The sequence below is a fragment of the Scyliorhinus torazame genome, chromosome 19 (genome assembly GCF_047496885.1).
Source record: "Scyliorhinus torazame isolate Kashiwa2021f chromosome 19, sScyTor2.1, whole genome shotgun sequence".
NCBI lineage: Eukaryota > Metazoa > Chordata > Chondrichthyes > Carcharhiniformes > Scyliorhinidae > Scyliorhinus > Scyliorhinus torazame.
Genome location: NC_092725.1, coordinates 39456334 through 39482639, shown reverse-complemented (window position 1 = coordinate 39482639; position 26306 = coordinate 39456334). Strand labels below are relative to the sequence as shown.

The window sequence follows — 26306 nt, the reverse complement described above, 5'->3', positions numbered from 1 at the left end:
GGCATAGTGTAGGTTAGATGGCTTTTGTTTCGGTGCAACATCGTGGGCCGAAGGGCCTGTACTGCGCTGTATCGTTCTATGTTCTATGTGCCAGGCTCAGCCTGATTCAATTCAAGGTGGTTCACCGAGCACACATGATGGTGGCCCGGATGAGCAGGTTTTTTGGGGTGGAGGACATGTTTTGGGCATGTCTGAAGCTCAGGGGATTCTGGTAGGGATTTGCCGATGTCATGTCCAAGGTGCTAAAAACGAGGATGGCGCCGAGTCCAGAGGTGGCGATTTCTGGAGTGTCGGAAGACCCGGGAGTCCAGGGGGCGGGAGAGGCCGATGTTCTGGCCTTTGCCCCTTCGGTATCCCGGAGACGGATACTATTATCCTGGAGGGCCTCGGAGCCCCCAAAATCTGGGGTATGGGATAGCGACATGGCTCGGTTTCTCAGGCTTGAGAAAATGAAGCTCGCCGAGAGGATCAATGTTAGGGAGGTGGCAGCCGTTTATCGACTTCTTTGGGGAAAACTACACTGTCAGCAGATACAATAAGGGGGGGTTGTGTTAGGGAATGAGTGGGTAGGGGAGATAGTTTAGTTTAGGCGGGATCAGCAAGAGGATATGGAGGGTCTAGGGAATTGTGTGTGTTGTTGGTTGGTGGGGGGGGGGGGGTGTTACGTACTGAAATGTTTACATTTGTATTTGTATCTTTTGCTGTTATAAAACCATAAATGCCTCAATAAAATGTTTGTTAAAAAAAAAGATCTGCACATGTCGATCGGACTAAACCTCGTTGTAATCACTGACTCACCTTGCCATCCGCTGCCAAGATGAATTCACTCTTTAAATCCCACTGCCGTTCTTTCCACCTTTAAACCACTCTTTCATACCTCTATGACATTTTAGTCACTTGTTCTAGCGTCACCTAATGACACAATTACAATTTTGTAAAAGTATATTTATTGAAGTTTTACATTTTAATGAATAATGCAACAAAACCAAGGGAGCTCAGCATAAAAACAAGGCTCCGTATACATGAATACAGAGAGGGACAGGAAAACAGCAATATCATTGGCTCGATACAATAATTAGGCATATTCTGGTGCCTCTATACCCATTATGTGTAACATGCATGCGTGGTGTGCTATATGTGAAACATATATGTTGCATGGTGTGATATAGTGTAACATATATGTTGCATGGTGTGCTATATGTGTAACATATATGATGTGTGGTGTAGTATGTGTAACACGTGTGGCATGCTGTATGTGTAACATATATGTTGCTTGGTGTGGTATATGTGTAACATATATGTGTGGTATATTGTGTAACATATATGTTGCTTGGTGCGGACACATATGTTGTATGGTGATATGTGTGACATGTATGTTGCATTGGGTTGTAGATGCATAACATATATATTACATGGTGGTGATATATGTGTAATATACATGTTGTACAGTGTTGTATATGTTTAACATATGTTGCATAGTGCAGTACATGTGTAACATCCTATTATAGAACCATATAATGTTAGACTATACCACACCATGCAACATATATGTTTCACATATAGCACACCGCACAACATGTTACACATATACCACATCATGCAACATATATGTTACACATATTCCACTGTCCATATTCCAGGTCTAATGCAGGTAGGGAATATACAGTGAATGGTAGAACCCTCAAGAGTATTGAAAGTCAGAGAGACCTAGGTGTACAGGTCCACAGGTCACTGAAAGGGGCAACACAGGTGGAGAAGGTAGTCAAGAAGGCATACGGCATGCTTGCCATCATTGGCCGGGGCATTGAGTATAAGAATTGGCAAGTCATGTTGCAGCTGTATAGAACCTTAGTTAGGCCACACTTGGAGTATAGTGTTCAATTCTGGTCGCCACACTACCAGAAGGATGTGGAGGCTTTAGAGAGGGTGCAGAAGAGATTTACCAGGATGTTGCCTGGTATGGAGGTTGTGTGGTGTGGTATATGTGAAACATATATGTGCGTGGTGTGGTATATGTGTAACATACATGTGTGGTGTGGTATATGTGTAACAGATGTTGTGTGGTGTGGTAAAATCAAGCACTAGTGTTTTGTGCTTAAACAAAGGAGATTACAATGGGATGAGAGAAGAACTAGCTAAGGTAGACTGGGAGCAAAGACTTTATTGTGAAACAGTTGAGGAACAGTGGAGAACCTTCCAAGTGATTTTTCACAGTGCTCAGCAAAGGTTTATACCAACAAAAAGGAAGGACGGTAAAAAGAGGGAAAAATCGACCGTGGATATCTAAGGAAATAAGGGAGAGTATCAAATTGAAGAAAAAACATACAAAGTAGCAAAGATCAGTGGGAGACTAGAGGACTGGGAAATCTTTAGGGGGCAACAGAAAGCTACTAAAAAAGCTATAAAGTAAAATAGATTATGAGAGTAAACTTGCTCAGAATATAAAAACAGATAGTAAAAGTTTCTACAAATACATAAAACAAAAAAGAGTGGCTAAGGTAAACATTGGTCCTTTAGAGGATGAGAAGGGGGATTTAATAATGGGAGATGAGGAAATGGCTGAGGAACTGAACAGGTTTTTTGGGTCGGTCTTCACAGTGGAAGACACAAATAACATGCCAGTGACTGATGGAAATGAGGCTATGACAGGTGAGGACATTGACAGGATTGTTATCACCAAGGAGGTAGTGATGGGCAAGCTAATGGGGCTAAAGGTAGACAAGTCTCCTGGACCTGATGGAATGCATCCCAGAGTGCTAAAAGAGATGGCTAGGGAAATTGCAAATGCACGAGTGATAATTTACCAAAATTCACTAGACTCTGGGGTGGTCCCGGCGGATTGGAAATTAGCAAACGTCACACCACTGTTTAAAAAAGGAGGTAGGCAGAAAGCGGGTAATTATAGGCCAGAGAGCTTAACTTCGGTAGTAGGGAAGATGCTGGAATCTATCATCAAGGAAGAAATAGCGAGGCATCTGGATGGAAATTGTCCCATTGGGCAGACGCAGCATGGGTTCATAAAGGGCAGGTCGTGCCTAACTAATTTAGTGGAATTTTTTGAGGACATTAACAGTGCGGTAGATAACGGGGAGCCAATGGATGTGGTATATCTGGATTTCTGGAAAGCCTTTGACAAGGTGCCACACAAAAGGTTGTTGCATAAGATAAAGATGCATGGCATTAAGGGGAAAGTAGTAGCATGGATAGAGGATTGGTTAATTAATAGAAAGCAAAGAGTGGGGATTAATGGGTGTTTCTCTGGTTGACAATCAGCAGCTAGTGGTGTCCCTCAGGGATCAGTGTTGGGCCCACAACTGTTCACAATTTACATAGATGATTTGGAGTTGGGGACCAAGGGCAATGTGTCCAAGTTTGCAGACGACACTAAGATAAGTGGTAAAGCAAAAAGTGCAGAGGATACTGGAAGTCTGCAGAGGGATTTGGATAGGCTAAGTGAATGGGCTAGGGTCTGGCAGATGGAATACAATGTTGACAAATGTGAGGTTATCCATTTTGGTAGGAATAACAGCAAAAGGGATTATTATTTAAATGATAAAATATTAAAACATACTGCTGTGCAGAGAGATCTGGGTGTGCTGGTGCATGAGTCGCAAAAAGTTGGTTTTCAGGTGCAACAGGTGATTAAGAAGGCAAATGGAATTTTGTCCTTCATTGCTAGAGGGATGGAGTTTAAGACTAGGGAGGTTCTGCTGCAATTGTATAAGGTGTTAGTGAGGCCACACCTGGAGTATTGTGTTCAGCTTTGGTCTCCTTACTTGAGAAAGGACGTACTGGCACTGGAGGGTGTGCAGAGGGGATTCACTAGGTTAATCCCAGAGCTGAAGGGGTTGGATTACGAGGAGAGGTTGAGTAGACTGGGGCTGTACTCGTTGGAATTTAGAAGGATGAGGGGGGGATCTTATAGAAACATATAAGATTATGAAGGGAATAGATAGAATAGATGCGGGCAGGTTGTTTCCACTGGCGGGTGAAAGCAGAACTAGGGGGCATAGCCTCAAAATAAGGGGAAGTAGATTTAGGACTGAGTTTAGGAGGAACTTCTTCACCCAAAGGGTTGTGAATCTATGGAATTCCTTGCCCAGTGAAGCAGTAGAGGCTCCTTCATTAAATGTTTTTAAGATAAAGATAGATCGTTTTTTGAAGAATAAAGGGATTAAGGGTTATGGTGTTCGGGCCGGAAAGTGGAGCTGAGTCCACAAAAGATCAGCCATGATCTCATTGAATGGTGGAGCAGGCTCGAGGGGCCAGATGGCCTACTCCTGCTCCTAGTTCTTATGTTCTTATTCTTATGTTCTTATGGAGGGCATTAGCTATGAGGAGCGGTTGAATAAACTAGGTTTGTTCTCACTGGAACGACGGAAGTGGAGGGGCGACCTGATAGAGGTCTACAAAACTATGAGGGGCATAGACAGAGTGGATAGCCAGAGGCTTTTCCCCAGGGTAGAGGGGTCAATTACTAGCGGGCATAGGTTTAAGGTGCGAGGGGCAAGGTTTAGAGGAGATGAACGAGGCAAGTTTTTTACGCAGAGGGTAGTGGGTGCCTGGAACTCGCTACCGGAGGAGGTGGTGGAAGCAGGGACGATAGTGACATTTAAGGGGCATCTTGACAAATACATGAATAGGATGGGAATAGAGAGATACGGACCCAGGAAGTGTAGAAGATTGTAGTTTAGACGGGCAGCATGGTCGGCACGGGCTTGGAGAGCCGAAGGGCCTGTTCCTGTGCTGTACATTTCTTTGTTCTTTTGTTCTTTGTATGGCACACTATGCAACATATATGTTATGCGCATACCACACCACACATGTTGTATGTATACCGCACCATACAACATGTGTTACACATATACTATGCCACATAACATATAAGTTACACATATAGCACACAACACGTTACACATACACCACTCAACATAAATGTTACACATATACCACACCATGTAACATACATGTTACATATACAACACCACATAACATATGTTACACACATACCACACCACACATGTATGTTACACATATACTTTTCACATTAGGGGCAGCACGGTAGCACACGTGGCTAGGCACTGTGGCTTCACAGCGCCAGGGTCCCAGGTTCGATTCCCCGCTGGGTCACTGTCTGTACGGAGTCTGCACGTTCTCCCCGTGTCTGTGTGGGTTTCCTCCGGGTGCTCCGGTTTCCTCCCACAGTCCAAAGACATGCAGGTTAGGTGGATTGGCCGTGATAAATTGCCCTTAGTGTCCAAAAAATGGTTAGGAGGGGTTATTGGGTCATGGGGATAGGGTGGAAATGAGGGCTTAAGTGGGTCGGTGCAGACTCGATGGGCCGAATGGCCTCCTCCTGCACTGTATGTTCTATGTTCTATATGCAACACCACATGTGGTACACATATAGCACACCACACAATGTGCATGTTACACATATACCACAGCACACATGTTACACGTATGCTTTATACCAAACCACACATGTTATATACACCACACATATATGTTACACATATATCACACCCCACAACATGCATGTTACACATATGCCAAACCACACATGTATGTTACACATATTCCACACCACACAACATAACCCCAGTCTCAGGCCCAGCAATGAGCAAACATCATTTCACATATTTATACAGAGAGGGCCAGCAGCTATAAATTCGTTTTATGGTCAGTGCATCCCAACAAATTCATCCAGACATGATAAAATTAATAAATTTGGGTGAACACCTGGGTGACAGGATAAAGGTGGATCCGGACCCGGCCATGGGTCCACAGCCCAACACTCCACACCCTTGCAAGACAGAGATGTAAATACTGCTTCCACATGGAAAATCTGACCACTATGAGAAGGACAGGCACGGTAGCGCAGTGGTTAGCACAGTTGCTTCACAGCTCCAGGATCCTGGGTTCGATTCCGGCTTGGGTCACTGTCTGTGCGGAGTCTGCACATCCTCCCCGTGTGTGCGTGGGTTTCCTCCGGGTGCTCCGGTTTCCTCCCACAGTCCAAAGATGTGTAGGTTAGTTGGATTGGCCTTGATAAATTGCCCTTAGTGTCCAAAAAAGGTTAGGTGGGGTTTTGGGGATAGGTTTTGTGGGCCTCGGTAGGGTGCTCTTTCCAAGGGCCAGTGCAGACTCGATGGGCCAAATGGCCTCCTTCTGCACTGTAAATTCTATGATTCTATGACACTCCAGAAACCAACATCTACGACCACCTGGAGGAGGGCGTCCAACACCACCCCCTCAAACCCACCCTCAAACCAAAGAAGGGGTCCAACAACATAGAGACATGGCAGACAGACTCTCTCTTCAACAATTCCATCAAGGATTCACCTCAGTGTGCACCACCATTCATTTCCTCCCATTCAGACCTCAAGGAGAAGTCAGAAAGAAGGCAGTCCTCCCCAGGATTTATAATCTGCCCCCTGGGCCTTAAGGGAGATTAGCACGGATATTTATATTCAAAGTAACAAAAAAACCAAAATAGAAATCTGATATAATTAGTCCTAACTGGGGGCAATCCTCAATCCAAGTGAGGACTAATAAACCCTCCCAACCACCACCACACCAACCAATCACCCATCACCCCACCCCACTCATGTTCACCATCAATGAGAGAAGCACTGCCTTCCTCTAGCCACAAGGATTACAGCACATAATAAAAGGCAGGAGTAAAACTGTACAAAGCACATATCACATTATCAACTCAATGTGTTTTTTTCTAACACAGGATAACAAATGACTCTCGCCCTCGTGCTCACACTTGACACGTCCTTTCCAGGAGGAAAGGCAACAAGAAGGAATCAACAGCATAACCACAAGGGAGCAATGTCTCGGATTATTGAGGAACTGCAGGATAATAACACCATCTGGGTGGCCTTGAAAGTGCCTTCACCCCCACCACGCGGTTGCCCTGGCAACCAAGAACCCCCACCAGGAAAAGTGCTCTGTCGAACACAAGGATCCTCTCCTGTGCTTCCCCTATTCTCCTCAGGAGACCTCGCAGCTCCTCAAAATGAGCACCAGAAACCTGCGACATGGAGCCAAGATCATCGGCCAGTGCATCATCCGCAACGGCCGCCATCAGATTTTGCTCCTGATTGCGTTCTTCACAATCGGTCAGCCTGAGGGAGGCGCAGCCTTTTATTGTCCACGAGCAGACAGGGCTTTAGTCTCCTCCTGCTTCACTCTCTTGTACAACAGCATGTATGCAGTCTCACCCCTGTTGGGACATGAATACAGATTACAGTAAAGCATCAACCGTTTACAGTTACCCCCCTGGGCAGAGTCAGCAGCTGGAAATACCCTACAGTGTGGTCATGACAAGCGTTTCACTTCGTCCACCACCTCTAACTGTGAAACCGCGATGGCGTTACGGACAGAGTGGGCGGTGACATTTTTATAGTTAGGAACAAGAGGAGGCCACGAACCCCCATAACCCTGTTCCGTCGTTCAATAACAAAGACGGCTTGAGATCCTGAAATGCTCATCAAATTGAGTAAACTCGAAGGTAAGGGACTTGCTATCTGACTGTAAGCAGAATCACACTCAGATGCTAGGGTGATCTTTGGAGAAGATGAATCTACTTCCTATTCCAGGGAGCCGCTACCACAGAACACCTCAATAGCATATTGGAAAAGAGCAGGGAAAGAGAGGGGCACAGGTGACCACAGCCATTACTGGCAGTGCCAGCACAGTCTTGGCTGGCATCTGCAGGTGTCCTTACAGCTTGTGGCAGAGCTTGGGTCCTGGCATCTTGTTCTGAGTCATGATAGCCAGACCTGTAGTCACTGCCAGAGAGGCGATCCTGTCTTCCACCGAGCATCAGTCTATAGATACAGTTAGCCACTGTGTGTCAGTCTGGTGGGTACAGTCTGCCACTGTGTGTCAGTCTGGTGGGTACAGTCTGCCACTGTGTGTCAGTCTGGTGGGTACAGTCTGCCACTGTGTGTCAGTCTGGTGGGTACAGTCTGCCACTGTCTGTCAGTCTGGTGGGTACAGTCTGCCACTGTGTGTCAGTCTATAGGGTACAGTTAGCCACTGTGTGTCAGTCTGGTGGGTACAGTCTGCCACTGTGTGTCAGTCTGGTGGGTACAGTCTGCCACTGTGTGTCAGTCTGGTGGGTACAGTCTGCCACTGTGTGTCAGTCAGGCCGGTACAGTCTGCCACTGAGTCAGTCTGGTGGGTACAGTCTGCCACTGTGTGTAAGTCAGGTGGCTACAGTCTGCCACTGAGTCAATCTGGTGGGTACAGTCTGCCACTGTGTGTCAGTCTGGTGGGTACAGTCTGCCACTGTGTGTCAGTCTGGTGGGTACAGTCTGCCACTGTGTGTCAGTCTGGTGGGTACAGTCTGCCACTGTGTGTCAGTCAGGCCGGTACAGTCTGCCACTGTGTGTCAGTCTGGTGGGTGCAGTCTGCCACTGTGTGTCAGTCAGGCCGGTACAGTCTGCCACTGAGTCAGTCTGGTGGGTACAGTCTGCCACTGTGTGTAAGTCAGGTGGCTACAGTCTGCCACTGAGTCAATCTGGTGGGTACAGTCTGCCACTGTGTGTCAGTCTGGTGGGTACAGTCTGCCACTGTGTGTCAGTCTGGTGGGTACAGTCTGCCACTGTCTGTCAGTCTGGTGGGTACAGTCTGCCACTGTGTGTCAGTCTGGTGGGTACAGTCTGCCACTGTGTGTCAGTCTGGTGGGTACAGTCTGCCACTGTGTGTCAGTCTGGTGGGTACAGTCTGCCACTGTGTGTCAGTCAGGCCGGTACAGTCTGCCACTGAGTCAGTCTGGTGGGTACAGTCTGCCACTGTGTGTCAGTCTGGTGGGTACAGTCTGCCACTGTGTGTCAGTCTGGTGGGTACAGTCTGCCACTGTGTGTAAGTCAGGTGGCTACAGTCTGCCACTGAGCCAATCTGGTGGGTACAGTCTGCCACTGTGTGTCAGTCTGGTGGGTGCAGTCTGCCACTGTGTGTCAGTCTGGTGAGTACAGTCTGCCACTGTGTGTCAGTCTGGTGGGTACAGTCTGCCACGGTGTGTCAGTCTGGTGGATACAGATTCTGAAGGGAGTTTGCGATAGGGTGGAAACTGAAAGGATGTTACCTCTTGTGGGAGGGACTAGAACAAGGGGTCATATTTAATTTGGAGATGAGAAGACTTTCTCCCTCTCAGGGGATGGCAATTCTGGAGCTCAGTCCCACAGAGATTGGTAGAGTTGGGGTCATTCAATATTTTGAAGGCAGAGGTAGACAGACCGTTGACTAACAAGAAGTCAAAGGTCATTGGGGGGTCAGCAGAATGTGAAGTTGCGGACAGCATGGTCGCCACAGGCTTGGAGGGCCGAAGGGCCTGTTCCTGTGCTGTACTTTTCTTTGTTCTTTGACACAATCAGATCAGTATGTACTTACAGAATGGTTTGAGGGGCCGAATGGCCTCCTGCTATTGCTAATCCATATGTTGTGTTGACCCAAGAGTTTGCATCAATGAAAAAAGTGTCAGAATGCTTGTCACTAATCAGGTAGACTTACAGCTCACCTCATGCCCCAGAATGGCCGGATATTCGACTGGAGGTTTTTCCAATGTACTTTATTTGGGCGGAGAGATGGCCACATCAGCACAAACTCTGAACAGCAACTGTGAAGGGCAAAAGGCTGGACACTCAACAGGTTTGTGCAAAGCATTCAGTAAAACTGCTGCAACACTACCTGGGTGAAAATGAGTAACACATTCATTACCATTCATCTGCTCAACTGCAACCAAAAAATGGATTGTCCAGGAGGAGGTGAATAAACTGGGAGGAACCCTGATTTAAATTGAACCCCTACCTGGCCAATACTGAACAGCGCACTCCCATTTGGGTTACTGACCAGCATCAGCACAGAAAACGAGTCCAGGCTTTCAGTTCAGTTCAATAAAATACTCACCATCTCCTGTCACAGCAGCCAAAGGTCCTCTTGACACGGTTCCAATCCACCTGTCAATGAATACAGCCACCATTGGCATTACTGCGGCTTGCATAGCAAAGAGCACACACCTGTCCCAGGGAACATGTATGTGGAGCATGCACCAATACCAGCAAACATGTACCACAAATCACCCAATTGTCCCAGGGAACATGTATCACGGAGCATGCACCTGTCCCAGGAAACATGTATCACGGAGCATGCACAGGGCTAAATTGCTGGCTTTGAAACCAGACCAAGGCAGGCCAGCAGCACGGTTCAATTCCCGTACCAGCCTCCCCGAACAGGCGCCGGAATGTGGCGACTAGGGGCTTTTCACAGTAACTTCATTTGAAGCCAACTTGTGACAATAAGCAGGGGGTGTGTGAGGAAGGGCAAGGGTGGGTGTAGAAGGGCAGGTGGTGGCTGTGGGAGGGCAGGGGGTGGGTGAGGAAGGGCAAGGGGTGGGTGAGGAAGGGCTGGGGGTGTGTGAGGAAGGGCAAGGGTGGGTGTAGAAGGGCAGGGGTGGGTGTGGGAGGGCAGGGGGTGGGGGTGGAAGGGCAGGGGGTGGGGGTGGAAGGACTGGGGTTGGGTGAGGAAGGGCAGGGGTGGGGGTGGAAGAGCAGGGGGTGGGTATGGAAGAGCAGGGTGTGGGTGTGGGAGGGGGTGGGTGAGGAAGGGCAGGGGTTGGGTGTGGGAGGGTAGGGGTAGGTGAGGAAGGGCAGGGGGGTGGGGGTGGAAGAGCAGGGGGTGGGTATGGAAGAGCAGGGTGTGGGTGTGGGAGGGGGTGGGTGAGGAAGGGCAGGGGTGGGTGAGGAAGGGCAGGGGTTGGGTGTGGGAGGGTAGGGGTAGGCGAGGAAGGGCAGGGGGTGGGGTGGAAGAGCAGGGGGGGTATGGAAGAGCAGGGTGTGTGTGTGGGAGGGGGTGGGTGAGGAAGGGCAGGGGTGGGTGTGGGAGGGCAGGGGGTGGGTGAGGAAGGGCAGGGGGTGGCTGAGGAAGGGCAGTGGTGGCTGAGGAAGGGCAGGGGGTGTGCGAGGAATGGCAGGGAATGGGTGAGGAAGGGCAGTGGTGGGTGTTGAGGGCAGGGGTGGGTGTGGGAGGGCAAGGGGTGGGTGAGAAAGGGCAGGGGGTGGGAGTGGGAGGGCAGGGGGTGGGTGAGTAAGGGCAGGGGGTGGGTGAGTAAGGGCAGGGGTGGGTGAGGAAGGGCATGGGGTGGGTATGGAAGGGCAGTGAGTGGGGGTGGGAGGGCAGGGGGTGTGTGAGGAGGGGATGAGGGTGGGCGTGGAAGAGCAGGGGTGGGCGAGGAAGGGCAGGGATTGGGTGAGGAAGGGCAGGGGGTGGGTCAGGGAGGGCAGGGGGTGGGTGTGGAAGGGCAGGGGGTGGGTGTGGAGGGGCAGGGGGTGGGGGTGGGAGGGCAGGGGGTGGGTGAGGAAGGGCAGGGGGTGGGGGTGGAAGGGCAAGGTTTGTGTGTGAGTAAGGGCAGGGGGTGGGGGTGGAAGGGCAGGGTGTGTGTGTGGAAGGGCAGGGGGTGGGGGTGGGGGTGGACGGGCAGGGGGTGGATGTGGAAGGGCAGGGGGTGGGTGTGGAAGGGCAGGGGGTGGGGGTGGAAGGGCAGGGTGTGGGTACGAAAGGGCTGGGGGTGGGGGTGGAAGGGCAGGGGGTGGGGTGGAGGGGCAGGGGGTGGGTGTGGACCGGCATTGCGTGGGGGTCGAAGGGAAGGGGATGGGTGTGGAAGGGCAGGGGGTGGGTGAGGAAGGGCAGGGGTGGGTGAGGAAGGGCAGGGGGTGGGGTGGAGGGGCAGGGGGTGGGTGTGGACCGGCATTGCGTGGGGGTCGAAGGGAAGGGGATGGGTGTGGAAGGGCAGGGGCTGGGTGAGGAAGGGCAGGGGTGGGTGAGGAAGGGCAGGGGGTGGGTGAGGAAGGGCAGGGGGTGGGTGAGGAAGGGCAGGGGGTGGGTGCGGAAGGGTAGGGGTTGGGTGTGGGAGGGCAGGGGGTGGGTGTGGGAGGGCAGTGGGTGGGTGTGGGAGGGCAGGGGGTGGGTAAGGAAGGGCAGGGGGTTGGTCCGGAAGGGCAGGGGGTGGGTGAGGAAGGGCAGGGGGTGGGTGAAGGGCAGGGTGTGGGTGCGGAAGGGCAGGGGGTGGGTGCGGAAGGGTAGGGTGGGTGAGGAAGGGCAGGGGGCTGGATGGGAAAAGCAGAGGATGTGGACGGGCGGGGAAGGGAGGGGAAGGGCAGGGGACTGGTGTGGATGGGCAGGGGTTGGGGGATGACGGGCAGAGGATGTGGATGGGCAGAGGGTGGGGGTGGAAGTGCAGAGGGTGGGTGAGGAAGGGCAGGGGGTTGGTGAGGAAGGGCAGCGGGGGTGAGGAAGGGCAAGGGTGGGTGTAGAAGGGCAGGTGGTGGCTGTGAGAGGGCAGGGGGTGGGTGAGGAAGGGCAAGGGGTGGGTGAGGAAGGGCAGGGGGTGTGTGGAAGGGCAGGGGGTGTGTGGGAGGGCAGGGGGTGTGTGGGAGGGCAGGGGGTGTGTGGGAGGGCAGGGGGTGGGTGTGGGAGGGCAGGGGGTGGGTGTGGGAGGGCAGGGGTGGGTGTGGGAGGGCAGGGCTGGATGTGGGAGGGCAGGGGGTGGGTGAGGAAGGGCAGGGGTTGGGTGTGGGAGGGTAGGGGTAGGTGAGGAAAGGCAGGGGGTGGGGGTGGAAGAGCAGGGTGTGGGTGTGGAAGAGCAGTGTGTGGGTGTGGGAGGGGGTGGGTGAGGAAAGGCAGGGGTGGGTGTGGGAGGGCAGGGGGTGGGTGAGGAAGGGCAGGGGGTGGCTGAGGAAGGGCAGTGGTGGGTGTGGAAGGGCAGGGTGTGTGTGAGGAAGGGCAGGGGGTGTGTGAGGAAGTTCAGGGAATGGGTGAGGAAGTCAGGGGGTGGGTGAGGAAGGGCAGGGGTCGGTGAGGAAGGGCAGGGTTGGGTGAGAAAGGGCAGGGGGTGGGGGTGAGAGGGCAATGGGTGGGTGAGGAAGGGCAGGTGTGGGTGAGGAAGGGCAGGGAGTGGGGGTGGAAGGGCAGGGGTGGGTGTGGGAGGGCAGGGGGTGGGTGAGGAAGGGCAGGGGGTGTGTGAGGAAGGGCAGGGGGTGTGCGAGGAATGGCAGGGAATGGGTGAGGAAGGGCAGTGGTGGGCGTTGAGGGCAGGGGTGGGTGTGGGAGGGCAAGGGGTGGGTGAGAAAGGGCAGGGGGTGGGGGTGGGAGGGCAGGGGGTGGGTGAGTAAGGGCAGGGGGTGGGTGAGTAAGGGCAGGGGTGGGTGAGGAAGGGCATGGGGTGGGTGTGGAAGGGCAGTGGGTGGGGGTGGGAGGGCAGGGGGTGTGTGAGGAGGGGATGGGGAGGGCATGGAAGAGCAGGGGTGGGTGAGGAAGGGCAGGGATTGGGTGAGGAAGGGCAGGGGGTGGGTCAGGGAGGGCAGGGGGTGGGGGTGGAAGGGCAGGGGGTGGGGGTGGAGGGGCAGGGGGTGGGGGTGGGAGGGCAGGGGGTGGGTGAGGAAGGGTAGGGGTGGGTGAGGAAGGGCAGGGCTGGATGTGGGAGGGCAGGGGGTGGGTGTGGGAGGGCAGGGGTGGGTGTGGGAGGGCAGGGGGTGGGGGTGGAAGGGCAGGGGGTGGGGGTGGAAGGACAGGGGTTGGGTGAGGAAGGGCAGGGGTGGGTGAGGAAGGGCAGGGGGTGGGGGTGGAAGAGCAGGGGGTGGGTATGGAAGAGCAGGGTGTGGGTGTGGGAGGGGGTGGGTGAGGAAGGGCAGGGGTCGGTGAGGAAAGCCAGGGATGGGCGTGGGAGGGCAGGGTTGGGTGAGAAAGGGCAGGGGGTGGGTGTGAGAGGGCAAGGGGTGGGTGAGGAAGGGCAGGTGTGGGTGAGGAAGGGCAGGGAGTGGGGGTGGAAGGGCAGGGGTGGGTGTGGGAGGGCAGGGGGTGGGTGAGGAAGGGCAGGGGGTGGCTGAGGAAGGGCAGTGGTGGCTGAGGAACGGCAGGGTGTGTGTGAGGAAGGGCAGGGGGGGTGTGAGGAAGGGCAGGGGGTGTGCGAGGAATGGCAGGGAATGGGTGAGGAAGGGCAGTGGTGGGCGTTGAGGGCAGGGGTGGGTGTGGGAGGGCAAGGGGTGGGTGAGAAAGGGCAGGGGGTGGGGGTGGGAGGGCAGGGGGTGGGTGAGTAAGGGCAGGGGGTGGGTGAGTAAGGGCAGGGGTGGGTGAGGAAGGGCATGGGGTGGGTGTGGAAGGGCAGTGGGTGGGGGTGGGAGGGCAGGGGGTTTGTGAGGAGGGGATGGGGGTGGGCGTGAAAGAGCAGGGGTGGGCGAGGAAGGGCAGGGATTGGGTGAGGAAGGGCAGGGGGTGGGTCAGGGAGGGCAGGGGGTGGGTGTGGAAGGGCAGAGGGTGGGGGTGGAGGGGCAGGGGGTGGGGGTGGGAGGGCAGGGGGTGGGTGAGGAAGGGTAGGGGTGGGTGAGGAAGGGCAGGGGTGGGTGAGGAAGGGCAGGGGGTGGGGGTGGAAGAGCAGGTGGTGGGTATGGAAGAGCAGGGTGTGGGTGTGGGAGGGGGTGGGTGAGGAAGGGCAGGGGTTGGGTGTGGGAGGGTAGGGGTAGGTGAGGAAGGGCAGGGGGGTGGGGGTGGAAGAGCAGGGGGTGGGTATGGAAGAGCAGGGTGTGGGTGTGGGAGGGGGTGGGTGAGGAAGGGCGGGGTGGGTGAGGAAGGGCAGGGGTTGGGTGTGGGAGGGTAGGGGTAGGCGAGGAAGGGCAGGGGGTGGGGTGGAAGAGCGGGGGGGGGGTTATGGAAGAGCAGGGTGTGTGTGTGGGAGGGGGTGGGTGAGGAAGGGCCAGGGTGGGTGTGGGAGGGCAGGGGTTGGGTGAGGAAGGGCAGGGGGTGGCTGAGGAAGGGCAGTGGTGGCTGAGGAAGGGCAGGGTGTGTGTGAGGAAGGGCAGGGGGTGTGTGAGGAAGGGCAGGGGGTGTGCGAGGAATGGCAGGGAATGGGTGAGGAAGGGCAGTGGTGGGCGTTGAGGGCAGGGGTGGGTGTGGGAGGGCAAGGGGTGGGTGATAAAGGGCAGGGGGTGGGGGTGGGAGGGGGTGGGTGAGTAAGGGCAGGGGGTGGGTGAGTAAGGGCAGGGGTGGGTGAGGAAGGGCATGGGGTGGGTGTGGAAGGGCAGTGGGTGGGGGTGGGAGGGCAGGGTGTGTGTGAGGAGGGGATGGGGGTGGGCGTGGAAGAGCAGGGGTGGGCGAGGAAGGGCAGGGATTGGGTGAGGAAGGGCAGGGGGTGGGTCAGGGAGGGCAGGGGGTGGGTGTGGAAGGGCAGGGTGTGGGTGTGGAGGGGCAGGGGGTGGGGGTGGGAGGGCAGGGGGTGGGTGAGGAAGGGCAGGGGTGGGGGTGGAAGGGCAGGGTTTGTGTGTGAGTAAGGGCAGGGGGTGTGGGTGGAAGGGCAGGGTGTGTGTGTGGAAGGGCTGGGGGTGGGGGTGGACGGGCAGGGGGTGGATGTGGAAGGGCAGGGGGTGGGTGTGGAAGGGCAGGGGGTGGGGGTGGAAGGGCAGGGGGTGGGTGCGGAAGGGCAGGGGGTGGGGGTGGAAGGGCAGGGGGTGGGGTGGAGGGGCAGGGGGTGGGTGTGGACCGGCATTGCATGGGGGTCGAAGGGAAGGGGATGGGTGTGGAAGGGCAGGAGGTGGGTGAGGAAGGGCAGGGGTGGGTGAGGAAGGGCAGGGGGTGGGTGAGGAAGGGCAGGGGGTGGGTGAGGAAGGGTAGGGTGGGTGAGGAAGGGCAGGGGGCTGGATGGGAAAAGCAGAGGATGTGGACGGGCGGGGAAGGGAGGGGAAGGGCAGGGGACTGGTGTGGATGGGCAGGGGTTGGGGGATGACGGGCAGAGGATGTGGATGGGCAGAGGGTGGGGGTGGAAGTGCAGAGGGTGGGTGTTGAAGGGCAGGGGGTGTGTGGGAGGGCAGGGGGCGTGTGGGAGGGCAGGGGGTGTGTGGGAGGGCAGGGGGTGGGTGTGGGAGGGCAGGGGGTGGGTGTGGGAGGGCAGGGGTGGGTGTGGGAGGGCAGGGCTGGATGTGGGAGGGCAGGGGTTGGGTGAGGAAGGGCAGGGGGTGGGTGAGGAAGGGCAGGGGTTGGGTGTGGGAGGTTAGGGGTAGGTGAGGAAATGCAGGGGGTGGGGGTGGAAGAGCAGGGTGTGGAAGAGCAGTGTGTGGGTGTGGGAGAGGGTGGGTGAGGAAAGGCAGGGGTGGGTGTGGGAGGGCAGGGGGTGGGTGAGGAAGGGCAGGGGGTGGCTGAGGAAGGGCAGTGGTGGGTGAGGAAGGGCAGGGGGTGTGTGAGGAAGGGCAGGGGGTGTGTGAGGAAGTTCAGGGAATGGGTGAGGAAGTCAGGGGGTGGGTGAGGAAGGGCAGGTGTCGGTGAGGAAGGGCAGGGGTGGGCGTGGGAGGGCAGGGGTGGGTGTGGGAGGGCAGGGTTGAGTGAGAAAGGGCAGGGGGTGGGGGTGGGAGGGCAAGGGGTGAGTGTGGAAGGGCAGGTGTGGGTGAGGAAGGGCAGGGAGTGGGGGTGGAAGGGCAGGGGTGGGGGTGGGAGGGCAGGGGGTGGGTGAGAAAGGGCAGGGGGTGGGTGAGAAAGGGCAGGGGGTGGGGGTGGGAGAGCAGGGGCTGGTTGAGGAAGGGCAGGGGTGGGGGTGGAAGGGCAGGGGTGGGGGTGGGAGGGCAGGGTGTGTGTGAGGAGGGGCAGGGTGTGGGCGTGGAGGGGCAGGGGGTGGGCGTGGAAGGGCAGGGGGTGGGCGAGGAAGGGGAGGGAGTGGGTGAGGAAGGGCAGGGGGTGGTGTGGAAGGGCAGGGGGTGGGTGAGGAAGGGCAGGGGGTGGGGGTGGAAGGGCAGGGTGTGGGTGTGGAAGGGCAGGGGGTGGGGGTTGAGGGGCAGGGGGTGGGTGTGGAAGGGAAGGGGGTGGTGTGGAAGGGCAGGGGGTGGGTGAGGAAGGGCAGGGGATGGGTGAGGAAGGGCAGGGGGGTGAGGAGGGGCAGGGTATGGGAGGAGGGGCAGGGGGCGGGGTGGGAGGGCAGGGGTGGGTGAGGAAGGGCAGGGTGTGTGTGTGGAAGGGCAGGGTGTGTGTGTGGAAGGGCAGGGTGTGTGTGTGGAAGGGCAGGGGGTGTGTGAGGAAGGGCAGGGGGTGGGTGTGGAAGGGCAGGGGGTGGGCGTGGAAGGGCAGGGGGTGGGCGTGGAAGGGCAGGGAGTGGTGTGGAAGGGCAGGGGTGGGAGAGGAAGGGCAGGGGGTGGGGGTGGAAGGGCACAGGGTGGGTGTGGAAGGGCAGGGGGTGTGTGAGGAAGGGCAGGGGGTGTGTGAGGAAGTTCAGGGAATGGGTGAGGAAGGGCAGGGGTCAGTGAGGAAGGGCAGTGGTGGGCGTGGGAGGGCAGGGGTGGGTGTGGGAGGGCAGGGTTGGGTGAGAAAGGGCAGGGGGTGGGGGTGGGAGGGAAAGGGGTGGGTGAGGAAGGGCAGGTGTGGGTGAGGAAGGGCAGGGAGTGGGGGTGGAAGGGCAGGGGTGGGGGTGGGAGGGCAGGGGGTGTGTGAGGAGGGGCAGGGGGTGGACGTGGAGGGGCAGGGGTGGGTGTGGGAGGGCAGGGGGTGGGTGAGAAAGGGCAGGGGGTGGGTGAGAAAGGGCAGGGGGTGGGGGTGGGAGGGCAGGGGCTGGTTGAGGAAGGGCAGGGTTGGGTGAGGAAGGGCAGGGGTGGGGGTGGTAGGGCAGAGTGTGGGTGAGGAAGGGCAGGGGGTGTGTGAGGAGGGGCAGGTTGTGGGCGTGGAGGGGCAGGGGGTGGGCGTGGAGGGGCAGGGGGTGGTGTGGAAGGGCAGGGGGTGGGTGAGGAAGGGCAGGGGGTGGGGTTGGAAGGGCAGGGTGTGGGTGTGGAAGGGCAGGGGGTGGGGGTTGAGGGGCAGGGGGTGGGTGTGGAAGGGAAGGGGGTGGTGTGGAAGGGCAGGGGGTGGGTGAGGAAGGGCAGGGGATGGGTGAGGAAGGGCAGGGGGTGAGGAGGGGCAGGGTGTGGGAGGAGGGGCAGGGGGCGGGGGTGGGAGGGCAGGGGTGGGTGAGGAAGGGCAGGGTGTGTGTGTGGAAGGGCAGGGTGTGTGTGTGGAAGGGCAGGGGGTGTGTGAGGAAGGGCAGGGGTTGGGTGTGGAAGGGCAGGGGGCGGGCGTGGAAGGGCAGGGGGTGGGCGTGGAAGGGCAGGGAGTGGTGTGGAAGGGCAGGGGTGGGAGAGGAAGGGCAGGGGGTGGGTGTGGAAGGGCACGTGGTGGGGGTGGAACTGCATGGGGTGGGGGTCGAAGGGAAGGGGTTGTGTGAGGAAGGGCATGAGGTGGGTGAGGAGTGGCAGGGGGTGGCTGAGGATGGGCAGGGGGTGGGGGTGGAAGGGCAGGGGTGGGTGAGGAAGGGCAGGGGTGGGTGTGGAAGGGCAGGGTGTGGAAGGGCAGGGTGTGTGTGTAGAAGGGCAGGAGGTGTGTGTGGAAGGGCAGGGGGTGGGGGTGGAAGGGCAGGGGGTGGGGGTGGAGGGGAAGGGGGTGTGTGTGGAAGGGCAGGGGTGGCTGAGGATCGGCAGGGGGTGGGGGTGGAAGGGCAGGTGTGGGTGAGGAAGGGCAGGGGGTGGGCGTGGAAGGGCAGGGGGTGGGCGAGGAAGAGCAGGGAGTGGGTGAGGAAGGGCCGGGGGTGGTGTGGAAGGGCAGGGTGTGGGTGTGGAAGGGCAGGGTGTGGGTGTGGAAGGGCATGGGGTGGGGGTGGAGGGGAAGGGGGTGTGTATGGAAGGGCAGGGGTGGCTGAGGATCGGCAGGGAGTGGGGGTGGAAGGGCAGGAGTGGGTGAGGAAGGGCAGGCGAGGGTGTGGAAGGGCAGGGTGTGTGTGTGGAAGGGCAGGGGGGGTGTGGAAGGGCAGGGAATGAGTGAGGAAGGGCAGGGGGTGGGTGAGGAAGGGCAGGGGTGGGAGGGCAGGGGGTGTGTGGGGAAGGGCAGGGGGTGGGGTGGGAGGGCAGGGGGTGTGTGGAAGGGGAGGGGGTGGGGGTGGGAGGGCAGGGGGTGGGGGTGGGAGGGCAGGGGGTGGGGGTGGGAAGGCAGGGGTTGTGTGAGGAAGGGTTGGGCGTGTGTGTGAAACGGCAGGTGGTGTGTGAGGAAGGGCAGGGGTGGGCATGGAAGGGCAGTGGGTGGGCGTGGAAGGGCAGGGGGTGTGTGGGGAAGGGCAGGGGGTGGGGTGGAAGGGCAGGGGGTGTGTGGAAGGGGAGGGGGTGGGGGTGGGAGGGCAGGGGGTGGGGGTGGGAGGGCAGGGGGTGGGGTGGGAAGGCAGGGGGTGTGTGAGGAAGGGTTGGGCGTGTGTGTGAAACGGCAGGGGGTGTGTGAGGAAGGGCAGGGGTGGGCATGGAAGGGCAGTGGGTGGGCGTGGAAGGGCAGGGGGTGGTGTGGAAGGGCAGGGGTGGGTGAGGAAGGGCAGGTGGTGGGGGGTCGAAGGGAAGGGGGTGTGTGAGGAAGGGCAGGTGGTGGGTGAGGAGGGGCAGGGGTGGATGTGGAAGGGCAGGGGGTGGGTGTGGAAGGACAGGGGGTGGGTGAGGAAGGGCAGGATGTGGGTGAGGAGGGGCAGAGGGGTGGGTGAGGAGGGGCAGGGGGTGGGTGAGGAGGGGCAGGGGGTGGGTGTGGAAGGGCAGGGGGTGGGTGTGGGAGGGCAAGGGATGGGTGAGGAAGAGCAGGGAGTGGGTGAGGAAGGGCCGGGGGTGGTGTGGAAGGGCAGGGGGTGGTGTGGAAGGGCAGGCTGTGGGTGTGGAAGGGCATGGGGTGGGGGTGGAGGGGAAGGGGGTGTGTATGGAAGGGCAGGGGTGGCTGAGGATCGGCAGGGAGTGGGGGTGGAAGGGCAGGGGTGGGTGTGGAAGGGCAGGGGAGGGTGCGGAAGGGCAGGGTGTGTGTGTGGAAGGGCAGGGGGGTGCAGAAGGGCAGGGAGTGGGTGAGGAAGGGCAGGGAGTGGGTGAGGAAGGGCAGGGGTGGGTGAGGAAGGGCAGGGGTCGGAGGGCAGGGGGTGTGTGGGGAAGGGCAGGGGTGGGGGTGGGAGGGCAGGGGGTGTGTGGAAGGGCAGGGGGTGGGGTTGGGAGGGCAGGGGGGGTGTGGAAGGGCAGGGGGTGGGGGTGGGAGGGCAGGGGGTGGGGGTGGGAAGGCAGGGGGTGTGTGAGGAAGGGCAGGGCGTGTGTGTAAAACGGCAGGGGGTGTGTGAGGAAGGGCAGGGGTGGGCGTGGAAGGGCAGGGGGTGGGCGTGAAAGGGCATGGGGTGGTGTGGAAGGGCAGGGGTGGGTGAGGAACGGCAGGTGGTGGGGGTCGAAGGGAAGGGGGTGTGTGAGGAAGGGCAGGTGGTGGGTGAGGAGGGGCAGGGGTGGGTGTGGAAGGGCAGGGGGTGGGTGTGAAAGGACAGGGGGTGGGTGAGGAAGGGCAGGATGTGGGTGAGGAGGGGCAGGGGGGTGGGTGAGGAGGGGCAGGGGGGTGGGTGAGGAGGGGCAAGGGGTGGGTGTGGATGGGCAGGGGGTGGGTGTGGAAGGGCAGGGGGTGGGTGAGGAAGGGCAGGATGGGGGGAGGGGCAGGGAGGTGGGTGAGGAGGGGCAGGGGGTGGGTGAGCAGGGGCAGGGGGTGGGTGTGGAAGGGTAGGGGTAGGTGAGGAAGGGCAGGGGTGGGTGTGGGAGGGCAGGGATGGGTGAGGAAGGGCAGGGGGTGGCTGTGGATGGGCAATGGTGGGTGAGGAAGGGCAGGGGGTGTGTGAGGAAGGGCAGGGTGTGTGTGAGGACCGGCAGGTGGTGGGGGTGGAAGGGCAGGGGGTGGGTGAGGAAGGGCAGGGGAGGGTGTGGAAGAGCAGGGTGTGTGTGTGGAAGGGCAGGGTGTGTGTGTGGAAGGGCATGGGGTGGGTGTGGAAGGGCAGTGGGTGGGGGTGGGAGGGCAGGGGGTGTGTGAGGAGGGGATGGGGGTGGGTGAGGAAGGTCAGGGGGTGGTGTGGAAGGGCAGAAGTGGGTGAGGAAGGGCAGGGGGTGGGTGTGGAAGGGCAGGCGGTGTGGGTGGAGGGGCTGGGGGTGGGTGTGGAAGGGAAGGGGGTGGGTGAGGAAGGGCAGGGGAGGGTGTGGAAGAGCAGGGTGGGTGTGGAAGGGCAGGGGATGGGTGAGGAAGAGCAGCGAGTGGGTGAGGAAGGGCCGGGGTGGTGTGGAAGGGCAGGCGTTGGTGTGGAAGGGCAGGCTGTGGGTGTGGAAGGGCATGGGGTGGGGGTGGAGGGGAAGGGGGTGTGTATGGAAGGGCAGGGGTGGCTGAGGATCGGCAGGGAGTGGGGGTGGAAGGGCAGGGGTGGGTGTGGAAGGGCAGGGGAGGGTGTGGAAGGGCAGGGTGTGTGTGTGGAAGGGCAGGGGGGGTGAGGAAGGGCAGGGAGTGGGTGAGGAAGGGCAGGGGTGGGTGAGGAAGGGCAGAGGTGGGAGGGCAGGGGGTGTGTGGGGAAGGGCAGGGGTGGGGGTGGGAGGGCAGGGTGTGTGTGGAAGGGCAGGGGGTGGGAGGGCAGGGGGTGTGTGGAAGGGCAGGGGGTGGGGGTGGGAGGGCAGGGGGTGGGGGTGGGAAGGCAGGGGGTGTGTGAGGAAGGGCAGGGCGTGTGTGTAAAACGGCAGGGGGTGTGTGTGGAAGGGCAGGGGGTGGGCGTGAAAGGGCAGGGGGTGGTGTGGAAGGGCAGGGGTGGGTGAGGAAGGGCAGGTGGTGGGGGTCGAAGGGAAGGGGGTGTGTGAGGAAGGGCAGGTGGTGGGTGAGGAGGGGCAGGGGTGGGTGTGGAAGGGCAGGGGGTGGGTGTGGAAGGACAGGGGGTGGGTGAGGAAGGGCAGGATGTGGGTGAGGAGGGGCAGGGGGGTGGGTGAGGAGGGGCAGGGGGTGGGTGGGGAGGGGCAAGGGGTGGGTGTGGATGGGCAGGGGGTGGGTGTGGAAGGGCAGAGGGTGGGTGAGGAAGGGCAGGATGGGGGTGAGGAAGGGCAAGGGTGAGTGTAGAAGGGCAGGTGGTGGCTGTGGGAGGGCAAGGGGTGGGTGAGGAAGGGCAGAGGGTGGGTGAGGAAGGGCAAGGGGTGGGTGAGGAAGGGCAGGGCGTGGGTGTGGAAGGGCAGGTGGTGGCTGTGGGAGGGCAGGGGATGGGTAAGGAAGGACAGGGTGGGTGAGGAAGGGCAGGGGGTGTGTGGATGCTGATGTTGGGCTGGATGCTGATGTGGGGCAGGATGCTGATGTGGTGCTGGATGCTGATGTTTCAGGATGGGGCTGGATGCTGATGTGGGGCAGGATGCTGATGTTTCAGGGTGGGGCAGGATGCTGATGTGAGGCTGGATGCTGATGTGGGGCAGGATGCTGATGTGGGGCAGGATGCTGATGTGGGGCAGGATGCTGATGTGGGGCTGGATGCTGATGTTTCAGGGTGGGGCAGGATGCTGATGTGTGGCTGGATGCTGATGTGGGGCAGGATGCTGATGTGGGGCAGGATGCTGATGTGGGGCAGGATGCTGATGTGGGGCTGGATGCTGATGTGTGGCTGGATGCTGATGTGGGGCAGGATGCTGATGTGGGGCTGGATGCTGATGTGGGGCAGGATGCTGATGTGGGGCAGGATGCTGATGTGGGGCAGGATGCTGATGTGGGGCAGGATGCTGATGTGGGGCTGGATGCTGATGTGGGGCAGGATGCTGATGTTTCAGGGTGGGGCTGGATGCTGATGTGGGGCAGGATGCTGATGTGGGGCTGGATGCTGATGTGGGGCTGGATGCTGATGTGGGGCAGGATGCTGATGTGGGGCTGGATGCTGATGTGGGGCAGGATGCTGATGTGGGGCTGGATGCTGATGTGGGGAGGATGCTGATGTGGGGCAGGATGCTGATGTGGGGCAGGATGCTGATGTGGGGCTGGATGCTGTTGTTTCAGGGTGGGGCAGGATGCTGATGTGGGGCTGGATGCTGATGTGGGGCTGGATGCTGATGTTTCAGGGTGGGGCTGGATGCTGATGTGGGGCTGGATGCTGATGTGGGGCTGGATGCTGATGTTTCAGGGTGGGGCTGGATGCTGATGTGGGGCAGGATGCTGATGTGGGGCTGGATGCTGATGTGGGGCTGGATGCTGATGTGGGGCAGGATGCTGATGTGGGGCTGGATGCTGATGTGGGGCAGGATGCTGATGTTTCAGGGTGGGGCTGGATGCTGATGTGGGGCTGGATGCTGTTGTTTCAGGGTGGGGCAGGATGCTGATGTGGGGCAGGATGCTGATGTGGGGCAGGATGCTGATGTGGGGCTGGATGCTGATGTGGGGCAGGATGCTGATGTGGGGCTGGATGCTGATGTGAGGCTGGATGCTGATGTGGGGCTGGATGCTGATGTGGAACTGGATGCTGATGTTTCAGGGTGGGGCAGGATGCTGATGTGGGGCTGGATGCTGATGTTTCAGGGTGGGGCAGGATGCTGATGTGGGGCTGGATGCTGATGTGGGGCTGGATGCTGATGTGGGGCAGGATGCTGATGTGGGGCTGGATGCTGATGTGGGGCAGGATGCTGATGTGGGGCTGGATGCTGATGTGAGGCTGGATGCTGATGTGGGGCTGGATGCTGATGTGGAACTGGATGCTGATGTTTCAGGGTGGGGCAGGATGCTGATGTGGGGCTGGATGCTGATGTTTCAGGGTGGGGCAGGATGCTGATGTGGGGCAGGATGCTGATGTGAGGCTGGATGCTGATGTGGGGCTGGATGCTGATGTGGAACTGGATGCTGATGTTTCAGGGTGGGGCAGGATGCTGATGTGGGGCAGGATGCTGATGTGGGGCTGGATGCTGATGTGCGGCTGGATGCTGATGTGGGGCAGGATGCTGATGTTTCAGGGTGGGGCAGGATGCTGATGTGGGGCTGGATGCTGATGTGGGGCAGGATGCTGATGTTTCAGGGTGGGGCAGGATGCTGATGTGGGGCAGGATGCTGATGTGGGGCTGGATGCTGATGTTTCAGGGTGGGGCTGGATGCTGATGTGGGGCTGGATGCTGATGTGGGGCAGGATGCTGATGTGGGGCTGGATGCTGATGTGGGGCTGGATGCTGATGTGGGGCTGGATGCTGATGTGGGGCAGGATGCTGATGTGGGGCAGGATGCTGATGTGGGGCAGGATGCTGATGTGGGGCAGGATGCTGATGTGGGGCAGGATGCTGATGTTTCAGGGTGGGGCAGGATGCTGATGTGGGGCTGGATGCTGATGTGGGGCAGGATGCTGATGTTTCAGGGTGGGGCTGGATGCTGATGTGGGGCAGGATGCTGATGTTTCAGGGTGGGGCTGGATGCTGATGTGGGGCTGGATGCTGATGTGGGGAGGATGCTGATGTGGGGCTGGATGCTGATGTGGGGCTGGATGCTGATGTGGGGCTGGATGCTGATGTGGGGCTGGATGCTGATGTGGGGCAGGATGCTGATGTTTCAGGGTGGGGCTGGATGCTGATGTGGGGCTGGATGCTGATGTGGGGCTGGATGCTGATGTGGGGCAGGATGCTGATGTTTCAGGGTGGGGCTGGATGCTGATGTGGGGCAGGATGCTGATGTGGGGCAGGATGCTGATGTGGGGCAGGATGCTGATGTTTCAGGGTGGGGCTGGATGCTGATGTGGGGCTGGATGCTGATGTGGGGCAGGATGCTGATGTGGGGCTGGATGCTGATGTGGGGCAGGATGCTGATGTGGGGCAGGATGCTGATGTGGGGCTGGATGCTGATGTGGGGCAGGATGCTGATGTTTCAGGGTGGGGCTGGATGCTGATGTGGGGCTGGATGCTGATGTGGGGCAGGATGCTGATGTGGGGCTGGATGCTGATGTGAGGCTGGATGCTGATGTGGGGCAGAATGCTGATGTGGGGCAGGATGCTGATGTGGGGCTGGATGCTGATGTGGGGCTGGATGCTGATGTGGGGCTGGATGCTGATGTGGGGCTGGATGCTGATGTGGGGCTGGATGCTGATGTGGGGCAGAATGCTGATGTGGGGCTGGATGCTGATGTGAGGCTGGATGCTGATGTGGGGCTGGATGCTGATGTGGGGCAGGATGCTGATGTTTCAGGGTGGGGCAGGATGCTGATGTGGGGCTGGATGCTGATCTGGGGCTGGATGCTGATGTGGGGCTGGATGCTGATGTGGGGCAGGATGCTGATGTGGGGCTGGATGCTGATGTGGGGCTGGATGCTGATGTGAGGCTGGATGCTGATGTGGGGCTGGATGCTGATGTGGGGCTGGATGCTGATGTGAGGCTGGATGCTGATGTGGGGCTGGATGCTGATGTGGGGCTGGATGCTGATGTGGGGCTGGATGCTGATGTGAGGCTGGATGCTGATGTGGGGCTGGATGCTGATGTGGGGCTGGATGCTGATGTGGGGCTGGATGCTGATGTGGGGCAGGATGCTGATGTGGGGCAGGATGCTGATGTTTCAGGGTGGGGCTGGATGCTGATGTGGGGCTGGATGCTGATGTGGGGCTGGATGCTGATGTGCGGCTGGATGCTGATGTGGGGCAGGATGCTGATGTTTCAGGGTGGGGCTGGATGCTGATGTGCGGCTGGATGCTGATGTATATTTTGGGAATTGAGAATAAAATTGTTTCCCAAATAGCAAACCATCCACAACTGTTCACAATTTTCATCGATGATTTGGAGTTGGGGCCCAAGGGCAATGTGTCCAAGTTTGCAGACGACACTAAGATAAGTGGTAAAGCAAAAAGTGCAGAGGATACTGGAAGTCTGCAGAGGGATTTGGATAGGCTAAGTGAATGGGCTAGGGTCTGGCAGATGGAATACAATGTTGACAATTGTGAGGTTATCCATTTTGGTAGAAATAACAGCAAAAGGGATTATTATTTAAATGATAAAATATTAAAACATGCTGCTGTGCAGAGAGACCTGGGTGTGCTAGTGCATGAGTTGCAAAAAGTTGGTTTTCAGGTGCAACAGGTGATTAAGAAGGCAAATGGAGTTTTGCCCGTCATTGCCAGAGGGATGGAGTTTAAGACTAGGGAGGTTCTGCTGCAATTGTATAAGGTGTTAGTGAGGCCACACCTGGAGTATTGTGTTCAGTATTGGTCTCCTTACTTGAGAAAGGACGTACTGGCACTGGAGGGTGTGCAGAGGAGATTCACTAGGTTAATCCCAGAGCTGAAGGGGTTGGATTACGAGGAGAGGTTGAGTAGACTGGGACTGTACTCGTTGGAATTTAGAAGGATGAGGGGGGATCTTATAGAAACATAAGATTATGAAGGGAATAGATAGGATAGATGCGGGCAGGTTGTTTCCACTGGCGGGTGAAAGCAGAACTAGGGGGCATAGCCTCAAAATAAGGGGAAGTAGATTTAGGACTGAGTTTACGCGGAACTTCTTCACCCAAA

The 26306-nt window shown here is 58.6% G+C and overlaps 1 protein-coding gene across 1 annotated transcript in view; it reads right to left on the bottom strand.

Moving 5' to 3' along the window:
* Positions 1–930: 930 nt before the first annotated feature.
* Positions 931–26306, bottom strand: part of usp18 (ubiquitin specific peptidase 18) — a 119585-nt gene continuing 94209 nt past the window's right edge. Inside the window, exons 10-12 of the mRNA XM_072485454.1 lie at positions 9925–9974; positions 9536–9634; positions 931–7234 (exon numbers count right to left, since the gene is read on the bottom strand). Of these exons, the coding sequence (XP_072341555.1) occupies positions 7156–7234; positions 9536–9634; positions 9925–9974 (228 nt within the window). The 3' untranslated portion in view covers positions 931–7155. The remainder of the gene's footprint in view (positions 7235–9535; positions 9635–9924; positions 9975–26306) is intronic.